This window comes from Pagrus pagrus (genome assembly GCF_965226575.1).
Source record: "Pagrus pagrus genome assembly, chromosome: 11".
In the NCBI taxonomy this organism is placed as follows: domain Eukaryota; kingdom Metazoa; phylum Chordata; class Actinopteri; order Spariformes; family Sparidae; genus Pagrus; species Pagrus pagrus.
In genome coordinates this window covers 18697051-18712238 of record NC_140195.1, presented here as the reverse complement: position 1 = coordinate 18712238, position 15188 = coordinate 18697051, and the positions used below count along the sequence as shown (strand labels likewise).

Genomic DNA, 15188 nt, shown 5'->3' with positions numbered 1-15188 from the left:
AGTATCTTAGAGGCATTTTCATACCTTTATTAAAGAGTTGACAGAAGAAATATGACAAGAATTGAGGGTTGATATTTAACAATGACAAAACTACAGCATGACAGAGCATGTGCAGCTATAGTTAGCTGCGTAAAAATCACTAAGCATTACTAAAGACAAGGGGTGTCACAATTCTGCCAGTCAACACTGAAGGACATGCCATTGTTGGACTATTGCATCTAATTTGTAAAGATAGATAGATAATTGGTTTTATGCCCTTACAAGTATGAAACTATTTTAGAGATTTGGGTATTTTACAAAAAAGCTTGACTTGACAGTTTGTAACAAAGTTGAATTTCTCATGTCTGTCCCAAGTAAACCCTCTTCCAAAACAAATCAATAAAGGATCTCTGAAAAGAAAAATAAACCCACCAACTCTGATGGTACAAGTCAGTTGATCGCCTTCTTGCACAAATTATAAGTGTTTAGTGTGCAGCTGCAGGCTAATGGTGAGCTAGCTGTGTTGTCTTTTTATTGGGTTTTTTTCTTCTTCAGATACGCGCAAGTAGGGAGAGAAGAATCGCAAATATTGCTTTTGATGATCAAAACTGAAAGCTCATTTGATTTTTGATTTACAATAAAAAATGGTGACACCTCTACTAGGACAAAAATAAATTATTTAAAACGAAGAGCAATGTCGACTCAAAAAGCTCTATTTAAACAGGGAGCTTATCCAAAATAAAGATCTTTTTACTTTATTAAGATTTAATTTCACTTAACATCTCTGGTTAAATCACTACACAAGCAGTGCTTAATGTGCTGCTTTGTAAGAACAACTTGCTGCGTTTGCCACTAATGTGGAATTGATCGAGCCTAATACATGGTCTTAGCAGAGCGTCTCGTGACCTGAAGTGAAATGGATGTCTTTAGACAGATTGCCAGACCAGACTACTACAATAATCTGCTTTAGCTTACACAGAGTCACAGTTAATGTTAGCCAGGTCACATGTAGACCTCACATTTGTCACTTACTCATGGCCTACAGCACTGAGGTGCACTGAACCAGCACCAACACGGTATGGTACAACATCAAGCTGCATTCTCAAAGCTCCTGTGGCTTTATGCAAAAACATTTCAGCCTGATCCTGACCAATAACAACCGGCAAACTAACCAAGAGGGCTGTCTGCTTTAATCTAAAAAGGACTAAGTCCATTTTTCATAGCATGAATCTTTATTTTGACTCATGAGCAAGTTGAGAAAGAGTTTTACTTAAGAAATTGCATTTAATCCTCTGTAAACGGGCACACCAGCTAAAGGCCTGCTGGCACAGGTAAAACTAAATGTGGCACTCCGACAGCTCTATCACAGCCAATCAACTTTGTGCTGTGAAGTCAGGCAAACTCTGACAGAAGAGACCAAACAATTCCCAACAAACTGCCAGGAGGCCTCTGACAAATTCAAAAGCAAGCTGTGTTATGGCTGTGCCGCATAACCGTTAAATGAAAGCCCCTTTCACTCACACGTACCTCCTATGAAATGAAATCTAAAGCACGATTACATTGACAGCGTTAAATTCTCACTACATTGTGTGAAATTGCCAACAAGGCCCTTTTGACAAGACAGCTTCATCATCCCCCAGCAAGCCCGCAGTGAAAGGGCAGAACATTTGCGGGGCTGTTGCTTGCTAGACAGAGAACATTTGATACAGAGCAACTTAGACATAATTTGCATAAACACAGACACCATTATTCTTGGAAACTGAATTATCATAACATATTTTATACTATATATGCGACCTATAAGATATGAGACTCTCTGCATTGTAAGTGAGGGACTAGTTTGTTTGTTTTTTTTCAAGAGGGGAGGCTTTAGGATTTAGGATGGAATGAGATTATGGAAAAGGGCTTTAAAATGTTAGAGGCAGTCTGAGAGCGGCTCGCTGCTGCAGCACTGAGGATGTTCAGTGTGGAAGACTGCCATTTTCTCCATTTAACTTAATAAGGAAACCAATTCATCTAATGCAATGCGTACTCACAACTGGCCAAATTACAACCTTTGTGTGTTTTTCAATCACATAAAGGAAGATAATTGAAGAGGAAACTCTTAACTCCTTCTACAGAAAAATAATCAACATTAAACTGAACCCTCTGCAGAAGAAGCTGAAGAAGCACTAATGTCTTGATAATTGTCTCGTAAAATAGGCCCAAAACATATGTGTGCCACATGTTGCTTAATACCCTGTAGAGCTGATGATGATAGTCATTATAAAATAATCAAATATTTGCTTATAAGGAGACGTGTTATGCTCATTTTCAGGTTCATCATTTTATTTTGGGTTACTACTAGAATAGATTCACATGCTTTAGTGCTCAAAAAACACATCAGCATTCTCATACTGTCCAGTGCTGCAGCAGTGTATCTCTGTATACTCTGTCTGATCTGTTTTAGCTCCTCTCTCTTTAAGACTGAATACCCAGTCTCCACTGATTGGTCAGCTCACACACACCTGAGCCAACACTGCTAACAACAACAGAGCAGCTGTGCTAAACTAGATGCTGGGCATAAATTATGCAAATGTGTGACTTTGTGATGCAGTGTGATGTCACAAAATCACCCAATTAAAAGGTGGGATACTGACGAGGTGTTTCAGGAGCAGTGTTTTCTTTGGGAGAGAGGAGCTTCTGTTGGTGTGGACTTTTTAACTATCAAGATCTTTTACATGCACAAGATCCTATATAAAACAGTGAAAGGAAAGGAACAAAAAGAAAAGAAAAAAACATAATAGGTCTTTAATTTATAAAATATTACAAAACAGTAACAAATACTAATCCCAAGCTCCTGAGGTGATGTCTTCAAATTACTTATTTTGTCTGCCCAACAGTCCAAATCTCAAAAATGATCAGTTTAAAATGATATCAAATAGTGAAAAGCAGCACATCCTTAAAATTTACCAAGTTAAAAATGACTTGAACAACTAATTATCAAAATTGTTGGAGCGTAATTTTCTGTTGGTCAACAATGTAGAACGTGATGAGATCATCGTCCCAAATCCTCACATGTTGAAGCTAAGGCGGTCACAACAATGTGGGTCAATGTTATGCCAAGTAAAAAGAAAGGTTAAACCGTCTTTTGAAAATATACTTTCTCTGCATACTTCAAAATTAAAGACAGGAAGAGCACAATCATCCAGTGAGAATCTGCCTCATTACAACAGCCCTTGAATAAATATCTGTATACTGAATAGAACTGCTGAAAAGAAAAATAAGACAATGCTGCAACATTTCTCTTTTTCAAGTCACTTAGCCATTACAAGATGTCATGAGGAGCAGACAATAAGGACGGCACATCATTAATGCCATTTAATGTGTCTTTTCCTGCCAGAGTGCGGATTGACTGGCGGAAAGCAAAGAGAAAGCAGCAAAAGAGTAAAAAAAAGAAAAAAAGAACAAGGGCTTGATGAAAAACCATGCGCACTCAATGCATCCACACCCATGCATCGAGTCTGTGTAAGAGGAAAAGATTACAGTGACCCACCATCCTATTTCTAGCTAAAAGAAACCATTGGCCTCAATATAAATTTTAGATGGAGGGTTGGGATATAAATACATTGATATAAAGGGCTGATATTTGCCTCTTGCTGAATAATAGATATCAACCATGCAGCGTCATCCAATGCTGACAGAATGAACCGCATCCAACAAAGAACGAGTTCATAAACACGCAATGAAGATTAAAATATCTATCTCACAAATCCAACAGACAATGAACCCGACAGTATCCATTACCAAACAAATTAAGCCCCAATCTGGCAGAAAAATCCTTTAAGAAGCCTTTTAGAGATGGAGATGTGGCAGAAACAGGGGATAAACACAAATATCACACTATTACGATATATGGACAGATGGCAGGCTACTGGACCCACTTACAGCCCGGCAACCCAGTACCTGGTACGCAATCCTGTTACAAATAAAGCCAATGACATTTAATCCCATAATGGGATGCGCCCATTTCATTCACTGACAAGGTCAAGAGACGAACAAGATATCAAACAAAGCAGGTAAGGCTGCCAAAAACAAGCAGCTGCCAAGTCTTTATTATGTGTCTAAAGATGAGTATGATACAATGAATTAAGAACAATGTCCTACAGACACCTGGAATCCACTTTGAAGATGTACAAATGATAAACAGAGAGAGACCTCAGGGGAACAAGAACTTTTCAGAGAGAGAGAGAGAGAGAGCAGCGTTGAAACATGGCTGCTATCTGACGCAGGTGGACAAGGATAAAGTACTTGGTGTGACTGTGTGTGCCAAGCTGTGCTGTGCCAAGCCATCGACTCATCAGCATTATGTCTCTGCCACCTCCACTCTCGACCAGTGTGGGCATTTTAAGAGACCATTAATGCTTTAAAATAAATTGCTTCTTGAAATGATGCAACCTATGTCATGTATAGAAATGGGTATGGGCTGGTTTCTCCTTGAAAAGTTGTAGTACCTTTGAAGTGTTCGGGAAAATATATATAATGCATGTACTGTTATGTTAATAAATTAAAGGATAAGTACCGTTTTTTACAACCTGGACCTTATTTCTGGCAAAAGATATGATCATTTACTCACCCAGATAACTTTGGTGTCATTCGGCGTCGTTCGGACGAAATTAGATCCAGTGTAGCGGCGATATATCCATATAATGGGAGAGACGGGGCAGCGACACACAGCCTCTATATAACGCATTATCTGCCACGAAACTAGTTAATTTCATCAATATTTTGTTACGATATGCTAGCGCTATTAGCCTCTGAGTCCGGGCTCGTCCGTTATCAACATCCGGGGTCAAACTAGCAGCAGCAGCTACAGGTAAACAAGGCGCGCTGTCGCGGGTGCGCGCGCAGCTCAGAGACGACATCTTCCAGGTCAGAGGTAGTAGATCAGCCTACAGACCCCGGATGTTGACAATAGACGAGCCCGGACTCAGAGGCTAATAGCGCTAGCATTTCATAACAAAATATTGATGAAATGAACTAGTTTCGTGGCAGATAATGTGTTATATAGAGGCTGTGTGTCGATGCCCCGTTACTCCCATTATATGGATATATCGCCGCTACACTGGATCTAATTTCGTCCGAACGACGCCGAATGACACCAAAGTTATCTGGGTGAGTAAATGACCATATCTTTTGCCAGAAATAAGGTCCAGGTTGTAAAAAACGGTACTTATCCTTTAAAGTACAATCAGATGCCAGTTTTCTAGGTACACCTAGCTAAAACAAATGCAGTGTCATAGCACTTTTACAGCAAAATTAGTGTGCACGTCTACTGGCAATTGACGCCTTTCTCTTTGCCAGGAGACATGTTTGCCTTTCTGTTTTTTGTTTTTTTAAATGGTGTGTCACATTCAATGTCACAAACAAGCACGTGTATTATGTGTATTTATTTTTGGCTGAGTTTTGTTTGGAGTGGTCTTTGTACGGTTAGATGATCAATAATTGTGACTTCAGTATCCATTCCAAAAGTCAGAATCAATATTGCTGCAAATAATTGCAGTACTAATGGTGAGACAATGTAGCTTGAAGCTACAACTACTACAGGCACGTGCCAAAACTTTAAGACGGTAGACAATGCATGAAGATGAGTCAGCTATAAAGACCTCTGTAGTATAATACCATTTGTTTTCCAGAGAGACCAGCACTGCAACTTTTGTGCTTGTCTTGCAACTGATTTGCCCAAAGGACAATAAATCATCTCTCAACAGGCCTCACCTCACTTTGCACAACACACTGCAAACACTTCTGTCAATTTATCTCAAATGAGAACAACAATCCATTAACAACACCGACAATCAACAATAAAAAACGCCAAAGCAAACTTTCAGGATTAATGAATTTTCTGTGGAGGCACATATTCAGCCGTGTGATGTCATCACTGACTTCTTTCATGACCCCCCCAAAGAACGGGGTAACATACTGACCATTCACACTGACACAAAGACAAAACCCCTTTATGGTTGCCTCCCTCTTTTATTGGAGCCTAACCTTTACAGTTTGACCTATTAACCGTGATGAAATACTTCCTGCGAGAATGTTAGGGCCACAATAGGTCCTGCTAATCCTGAGATTCAATAGGATGCATACACTCACTCTCTCCCTCCATGCCACTGCTGTGATGTCTCGTCCTCATGGACGGGGGAATAAAATCATTCTGCCTCCCTGATGCTTGCCAAAAGCTCTGCACGTGTCCAGCTACTGTATAACCCTCACTACTGCTGCACACTAAAGCAAACACAATGATATTAGACTGTTCACAGGCTACTGGTAACCCTTGGAGGACCAGAGAAATACATCACAGCTGTCCAGATTGTAGCAGCATCACTACAGCAGATGATCAGTCTGTAATTATCAGATGAAGCCTGATAATGCCTGGGAACCTCTGAGGCCATGTTGTGCAATGATGATGATGCAGCCAACTGTCAGGCCCCTGACGCGCTGTTGAGCTCTGCGCCATCGATTCAGCTCATATTTTACATTTGATGTCCGACAGCCTGCAAGCCTTCCTTGTCTTTGATTATATGCAAATGTGAAGCTCTACTACAGCCTGCTATAAGGCAGATCAACTGCTCAGCAATGCTTTAGTGCAGAGGTCTTCAATGTTTTTCAAGCCAAGGATCCATTAGCTGATAGAGAGATGGAGCAGGCACCCGCTATTAAAATTATGTTGCATATCAAACTGAGCCATGTAGGGCGGTCTACAGGTTTGTGCTTTGTCTGTTTTTCCTGTGAAATGAGCGATTTGCTGTGGGGGCAATGTCCTGGTGCTAAGAAAAATGTGTACTAAATACTGCTTTAAAAGTCGTTTTCCATGACTTACAGTACTGAAACATACTGGACACAGGAAGTCAGGGTGCCATCAACTGAAGGTCAACAGCTGACTCATGTGGATGGGTCGAATGCGGGTTGTGTATTGGTAGGTCCACACTATATACGTCTTGTATACGAAATGGCTGTATCCTCACTAGATGCATTATTATAAACTATGATAATCTGGTCATGGTCATAAAATTTATTATTTGCAGAGTCAAATATTAATGCTTTAATTTTTCACATTCATGTGGAATAGATGTCTCAAGGTGATGCTGCAGCTTTGATGGCTTCATAGATTTGGCAGCACAACAGAGATAAACTGGCAATTAAATCAAAGGTAAATAAAAAAAAATCTCTAAAATTCATCTGCCCTATAATATAATTTGATATTATATTATAATACATACGTAAACCCCACAAACTACTTTACTATCATACTGACTGTAAACAGTGTCCATAAATGTTAGCATCTTTACATATATTAAACAATATAGTGATCGGGTGTTTAACTTGAATTTAAAACTACTGTTGTTCATACCAGTCAACACTCTGGTGTAAGTGTTTGAAAACCCAGCATTATGAATATATCTAAATTAGAAGCAAAACCTGCCTCACAGGCAACACAAATGGCAGCATGGTCTTTAAGCAGAGTGTGCAGGCTGTCTAATTGTTGTTGTCAGAGACTAAATAAAGCCTCTCTGTTGCCATGTTGTTATCTGTATTTGTTTCATTAGCTGCAGCAGAATACAGAAGACAGGAGAGGGGGGTTTCTGTGCTCAGGTGACAGTCAGACCTTGGGGTGTTTCCAGGGAGACGGTTAAAAAAAAACAAGAGTTTGGAAAATATTAACAGCTTAAACTGTGAAAACAAAAATTCAGAAGAATATACAAATTGCACCACGTATACCAACTGTGTAAAAGTATGTGGGCAGTATACAATTCCCGCGTTGGATACATTTCTAACTCTTCAAAATCTCTGTGCTTGCCAGTGGGCAAGTTTTCCTGGTGGACAGGAGTACTTTGAACAACCACAGGAGCCATTTGTGGCAGTTTTGAAGGCAGCGTCAGGCCTTATTGCTGTCAGACATAAATATCCAACAAACAGAAATTGCAGCCAAATAGGTGACGTGCATGCAAATCTCACTCAAACATTGACTTCAATTATGCTGCTGAGTGGCTCTCTTAAATCCATGGACCAGGAACAATCAATGAACAATCTGGTCACGGTCTGAAACATTGGACACACTTCTCTGTTTGTCTTGCCTTACAAACACCTCGGCTTTTTGACGCGAGCCGTCTCCATCACAGACTGGGGCCTGTTCCAGGAAGCCTTGAAGACCCTTGAAGGAAACACAGACCTCAGGGGCCCTCGCTCCCCAAACACCCTGCTCGCACAGGAGAGCCTCTCAGTTGCCCTGCCAGGCAACAACATTTGTTTGTCCTACGCAGTCTTAACCGCCCAACAGAAAGAACACACCCTCGACGACCGTAGTGCTACTCTGAAGAGGGGGTTGGGAGCCACAGAGCCTCAACTCAATCACCTCTCTGTGTGAGGGGCACAAAAGAGCCAGTGAGAGTGCAGAAGTGAGAGTGAGAAGGCTAGAGCTCTGTGCAGGAACTCGGGTGTAGCCAACCTGCGGCAGGTAATGTGCTCTCTGGTTACCTGTTTCCCATGCAGCCTGAATCTTAATGTGGACACACCCAAATGTGAATAGCTCTGCAGTGCCAATATTTGTCCTGGAAGCAATGGGACTCAAGGGAGGTGGTAACAGAGACAGATAATCTGTAGATATGCACTGTTTTTTATTACTTTCTCTTAATCAAAATAACACAATGAGATGTGCACCATTGGCTATAATTTTTTAGAGTCAAGGCACTTCACGTCGATACTGACATTTTAATGAAGATAAAGGATATTTCTGCCATTACATTTTTTGTGGATTAGGATGGTTTCATGCAATATTATCCTTGCAAGAGGCTTCTGTAAGAAAATGTAATTGATGCAACTTATTTGAACAAGATATAAGTTATAAGTTATACAAGATGAGGAGAAACCAATTAAATTCCTGGATATTCTGACACTTTTCTAAGATTGCTGTTTTCATTTTTGAATATTACTTTTAACATCAATACAAAGGGCTCATGTGAATTTAAAGTCCTTTTTTGGTGGCCGACATAACTTCCCAGTCATCCGGCACAACTTAATATTCACAACTGAATGACCCATTCTTGACAGATCACTGACTCCATTCAGCCCGCCGAGGCACCAATGAGAGGAAAGTCACAACCGACCCAAATTGAGTCCAGTATTCTCATGGCCCATCTTTTGCAGCACTAAGTGGCAAATTACCAAATCGAAATGCTTCAACAACTTAGCACTTTTCAGAGGATTATCTCATATACACATTCTTGAGGGGCTAGAGTTGCAATCCTTCGAACAGTGACTGCATTGTGGCGTGCTTAGTCAAGATCCCGACCCTGAAGTCTGGGCCTAAAAGCCCTTTGTTCCTCTGAGAAATCTCTGAATAATAGATACTAAAAAAATGTAAGAGTTAACTTGTAGGAACAGGGCCTCTGTGTAGGGCAAGTAAACAGTTATTCAGAACAATAAAGGGGAAAATGTTTGGGCATCGTTCTTATACGATTCCACAGAAGCAGTAATCTTTCACTTTCACTATGACTTTAATAACAGTGCAAAGTTCCTTCATTATCTTAGTTCTTATTGTACGTTTGTCAGCACCAAGTATCTTGACAAATACACAACAGTCTTCAATGGAATTTGGTGTAAAAGTAGGCCATGACCCAAAGAGCAACTGATTAGGTTGGACTGTGGATAGCAAGACCATACAGCCAGTTACAAGGCACTTTGTGGATCAAAAATCCTGTACCATGAGGTGTAGAAGCATATTTTTCACCCAGATTCTCAGCATTGTGACAAATCTGAGTGTTGGTCTTGTCCATCTTTCCCTGAACACAGGGCTACAGACAGACTCTTTCCACTAGTAGCACTGGTACTCCCTCCTTAAAATTTCAGGAGCACGAGCACAAACTTTAGGGGCACCACTTCAAATCGACATGCAGCAGTGTGTCTGCAGTGTGTGCACTTACCATGTGTGTAGCTAGTGATGGGTTAAATGCAGAGGACTAATTTCAGGTGTGTTTGCATGTTCCATGTAACAGATAACTGACAATAAAAGATTCTTCTTCTTCTTAAAAAAAAAAAGCACAACACATTCTTTCTTTTTTTTTAAGTGCTCTGGCCGCATTACCAGTGGAAATGCTGCTCCTGGTGTTTCACATGATATACGATGGGGACTTTGCAACCGATATTCAGCAGGTCAGATTAAGAATGTACAAAGGTTATTCCTGTTTACAATCCTGTACATAATGTGTTAAGAAATTCAGTTAAAATGTAATATTTGGATGCACCTAAATGAAAAAGTTAGGCGCACCAGTGCAACCAGTGTTAAAAGTTAGTCTGGAGCACTGTGCGAACTAATTGTGAAACTGCAATCAAATTTTGATGACATCTGCATAAACCAGGTACAGTAGTACGGTGATTAATGACCATAACCACAAAATTCTCCATCAAAATTCATCCTTATTTATACAAAGCCCTAAAATTCCTGGACAGGCCTGAAGTATTCATGGCTGCCGTCAACAAATTAAAACTTAAACCGCACATTTTCAGGATTATGCACTCTCAGCAAAGGTATGTGCTTTCTGAGTCATTTTTAGTTGCATCTGTGTTCAATGACTGATGATATTAAAGCCATGTGTCTTGTAGTGACAGGACTCTGTGGAATATGTGGAGCAGATCACTAAACATCAAATGAAATGGGTCCTATCAATCAAAACCACGTCAAGACTGACATCTTTTTGTTTTACGAGCTGATAAAACTCTGAAATGTTCAAAGTGAAACATCTGAAACTGAAGTGGTTCATGTCTTTCACAATATTATCACATTAGCCATTAGCCATCACCAAGACCATTTTTAATGATGTTTTTTCTGAAGTTAAACAAGTCTGTGAACTGACGCTGAATGATGAACAGTATTATGAGAGCTGCATGGGAGAGGCAAACAATGAAGTCATTGTCAGCTGTGTGCATCCACATAGTTTCTGTTTGCCATAGCATAGCAAGATGCCATACGTCACACAGATTGTTGGAAGCTCAAAGGTTTAAAACAGGGCATGAGTGTCTGTAAAAAAGAAAAGGAAATGCAACCATATCGATTTCCCCAGGGTTAACCAGGTCACTGATAGTGGTGATCCTTCGTTTGGTTTCTGGGATCCTGTAATCAATAAACCTATTTGTGGTGAGTTTCATAAGCGAGGGCAAAATGTTTCAACCATAATGGTTTGTGAAGGCCGATATCAATAATGATGACGACATGTAAATAAACATGAATAAGCATTTAGACTACAGCTGAAATTATTAGTAAATTAACAAATTAGTTGCTAACAAAAAATTTAACGGCTTGAAAATTCATAATTTAATTAAATTTTTTTCAAGTAAAAAACAAATATAAATAACATATACAAATAAAGAAAATGTGTAAAATATTTTCCTGCATGTTTTCTTCACGTATACAAATACATATATAATAAACACATTTTTAATGAGGCTGTGGTCAGGGAGGAACCACAGAAGTGAGCCACATCACTGAACAATAAACTATATTTAAAACAATACCCGATACATTGCTCTAACTGTCACTGACAAGCAATTTTTCCAGTGGATCAATACTCTGCTTCTCCAATGACTGCAAGACAAGAAAGACTGGGCGAGAACACTTGCATCTAAGCACTAATATGTACGTCATTACAGCCATGTGAGGAGAGCACATATGTTAACTCAGCAGCGCACAAAGCACGGCATCTAATTTGTTCAACTACAATTACTTAATTCAATGACGAATGAGCCAAGAAACTTCCCAGCAGCCAGCCTTTCCTTTGTCTGGCTGTGTGTGCACAGAGGAAGCTCATGCATCTCAGCAGACCTAATGTTTCACTCGAGAACATGAAGACACCCAGCAGCTGCTCATGGCAACAGAAAGAGAAACACATTACATGGGTGAGACCATCAAAACAAGTGATACATTTCCATGATGGATAAGACAAGAAACTCAGAAGTGTGTATTATTATAGCTTCCAATAATTTGAAGCATCCTTCCACAATCGATGTGAGTTTGCACCAGTTTTACACACACTGACATTTCCTTGCTGTCAGTGTAATGAATCATATAGACTAGGTAGGTAAGCGTTCTTTGTATCGAAAACATATTTTTATCAACAGATCTTTCAAGGTTTGTTGTAGCCATGTCATCAGTGATTAATGTTTGCGTAGGCGAATAGCTGAGGACCACAACATCCATTGCAAATGCTGCTAAGTTCAGCCGAATGTGCTGAAGCTCTGTTTCACTCACAGAAATCATTTGTAGACATATAAACTCGAGATTTCTGGAACAAGAACGACTTGGGGAAAAGAACTGAGGAGTATCTGCTTCCTCATCTGCTGCAACATGGCTCAAATATTAAAATACAAAATGAGACCTTTGAGGACATCATCTTGGGCTTTTGGAACCACTGATTGACATTTTCACTATTTTCTGACAGTTAACAGACCCAGCAACTAATTGATTAATGAAGAAAAATAATCAACAGAGTAGTTGCAGCAAGGGAAGTGAGGATAAAAGATATTATCGCGGTTTGCAATAAAAAACACAGAATAAGTTGATCATGGTGAATTTTCATTATCAGGATAATCTTGATATCCTTACATGAATGACTTGGAAAAGCTGTCTAGCTAACTGATTTAACAGTAAACAAGTTAAAATGCTTGTGAATAAATACTACGGATTTCAAACAACAGAATGTCGGTGAGGATGAGGTAACCACCTTTTATTTATCCTTTATTTCTGCAGGAAACCTTATGATTTATGATAACTTATTCAAGATTCTTTGATTGTTTCACACCAGAATAATGTGTGTCGTATCTGTGAGACAATAAAATCTTTGTTTCCTGAAGGAAAATGCGAGGTTAAAGTGTGTTTTAAGAATATATTTTCGATGATTATCTGGATAATATTGTGAATTTCAATTATCTTGGACCGGGTAATCATGACATGAAATTTTCATATTGTCCTATGCCTGGGTGCAGCCCTACTAGAAGTAGAAAAAAAATAGAATCAGCAACAAGCCACGAAAACACAAAGCTAGGCTGCATGTGACAAGAGGCGGCGCACAAAATGAACGAGTGACCTTTGGTTAGTAAAAGATAAGCCCTCACCAAGATGGTGATTTCACAGGCCTCCTTCGCTGATAAGGGCACGAACGCCTGCAGGTGCACTTCACAAACACACACTTGGCCACGACATAAGACCAGGCAGACTCACACAGCATACCCAGGACTTACTTCCTCTTGATTGATGCAAAAAGAAATTAAGTTACTGCTTTACAAATGGTAGCCTCCCGCCTGCTGTGCATTCTCAGCTGCTTGACATGGCAACAGGAAAAAATATAGCTCGATCAGAAAAGCCCCTGTGCAGACTTTTATGGCCATCCATATCCCTTTCATGGTCTTTATTCTGTTCATGGGGCATAAGACGGGTGTAGCATTAAAAGAAAACAACACACAAACTGGCCTCCAGCATCGGCGGCTGCCTGGGCACGTTGATGTGGCCGCTGACTAAGACGCACCTGCCTTTACACACCCTGAAACATGAAGCTCACACTGTGGAGTCAGTGGATTGTGTTTGAGGCTAAAACACAGCCTATAAATTCATGCAAGGAGGGTGTTTAATGTGTGAGCAGTGAGCTGCCTCTGTGAGGAGGGAGGTGGACCGCCCTGCAGCAAATAAAGGCATGTCTCTCTCCTCCTCAGTGTGTGTGTGATGGTGTCCATCGGTGACATTGCACATGAAGAGGGCAGTTGCACTTTCAGTTCATATACTGTAGTGATGGGAGGTCCAGACCTCCTACTGAGGGGCTTTTTATTTAAACCTGTGATCGCAGCACATGCATTTTTATTAAATCCACCGACAAAAACAAGGGCTTGTGAAGGGGATCTGCAATGCGTAGCCAACCAAGCTCCATCCTGGTGCGACCACAGCGTTGCCAAAGCGAGCATTAGGCCCACTAATGGCAGAATAAACCTGTTTGGTTTAATAACACTTAACGCAAATAAATAAAAAACAGTAAAAAGAAACGTATCATCGCACATGTTAATTCAGATTTACTCAAATATATTTTCACAACAAGGTGAGAACAGTGCGTACCAGACACTTGTGACTTAAAATAAATCTCAAAAACTCTGCAGAAGCTGAGAAATACGTTGCATCTTAAATCAGACTGCGACTACAAGAGACAAGTGCCCCAAAAATAGACTGAATGCAGATGACAGAAGGGGGTCGTTTCGTGGCCTTGATATTATCTCCAAAGTAGCCTACTCCGGTGGGATAAAATAATCACACACAGATAATAACTACAGTCGGCATATAATGTGTCATTTGCGGTTAAAATGGATGCAGTATCGCGGAGATGCACTTGCTGCCGGCGGGATACTTCGCCACATCCACCCGCTGCGGCTCCGGAGCTGACCATCCCTGAACAGGTTACTGAGCACACGCATCCCTCCAGAGGAGCCGCACGAGCGAGCTAACGTTTAATTTTAACCTTCAACGTCTGGAAACAACCGGAGAGCGGCCGTTAACCTCAGGCCTTCAGGTAGAGAGGGAGCTGTCTGACACGGAGAGGAGAGACAAAACACAACGGGATATAAATCCCAGCTTAGTTACCTTTAGCTGCCTCCACCGCACATAATAGTCCGAGGACCAGTCCGACAGCGGATGCAAATTGTGTATTCCCTCGGAACCGCATCCCGACTTCGAGTTCAACCGCGGCGAAGTGAAATACAACCTTCTTCTTCTCTGGTCAGTCAGCCGGAGTGTTTCTCTTAACAAGAAAAATAAAATCCAGGAGATGAGTGTCGGTTACCACGGTAGCTCTAAGATGGCCGTCGTCGCCGCCGCCGCTCTGCTCTCTCCCCTTCAATCTCCGCTTCTCTCGCAGTTTTGCAGCTTGATGCGTTCAGGGGCTGTCGGACGTGGGCAGACACGTTCCCCAGCGCACAGAGTTAACTCTTTCTGCGTCCACCATCCATTACAGGTTTCTGTGTGATGTCTAACCACTGAATCACAATATGAATAAAAGTGAAGCCGAGTGTGGAAGTTTATTTTGTTAGCTAACAGGCAGAATGTATCAGATGGGACTTTGACCAGCAAAATCATGATGGAAGAGGGGTTTTTAATCCGGTCTTTGGTCATTTAGCCTAATAAACTCTAATCCATCAAT

General features: G+C 40.7%; 1 protein-coding gene across 4 annotated transcripts in view; it reads right to left on the bottom strand.

Moving 5' to 3' along the window:
* clstn1 (calsyntenin 1) overlaps positions 1 to 14898 on the bottom strand; it is a 41277-nt gene extending 26379 nt beyond the window's left edge. For all 4 annotated transcript variants that reach the window (XM_084366924.1, XM_084366926.1, XM_084366925.1 and 1 more), the window contains exon 1: positions 14633 to 14898. In XM_084366924.1, coding sequence (XP_084223050.1) covers positions 14633 to 14714 — 82 coding nt within the window. In that variant the 5' untranslated portion in view covers positions 14715 to 14898. The remainder of the gene's footprint in view (positions 1 to 14632) is intronic.
* Positions 14899 to 15188: the final 290 nt, after the last annotated feature.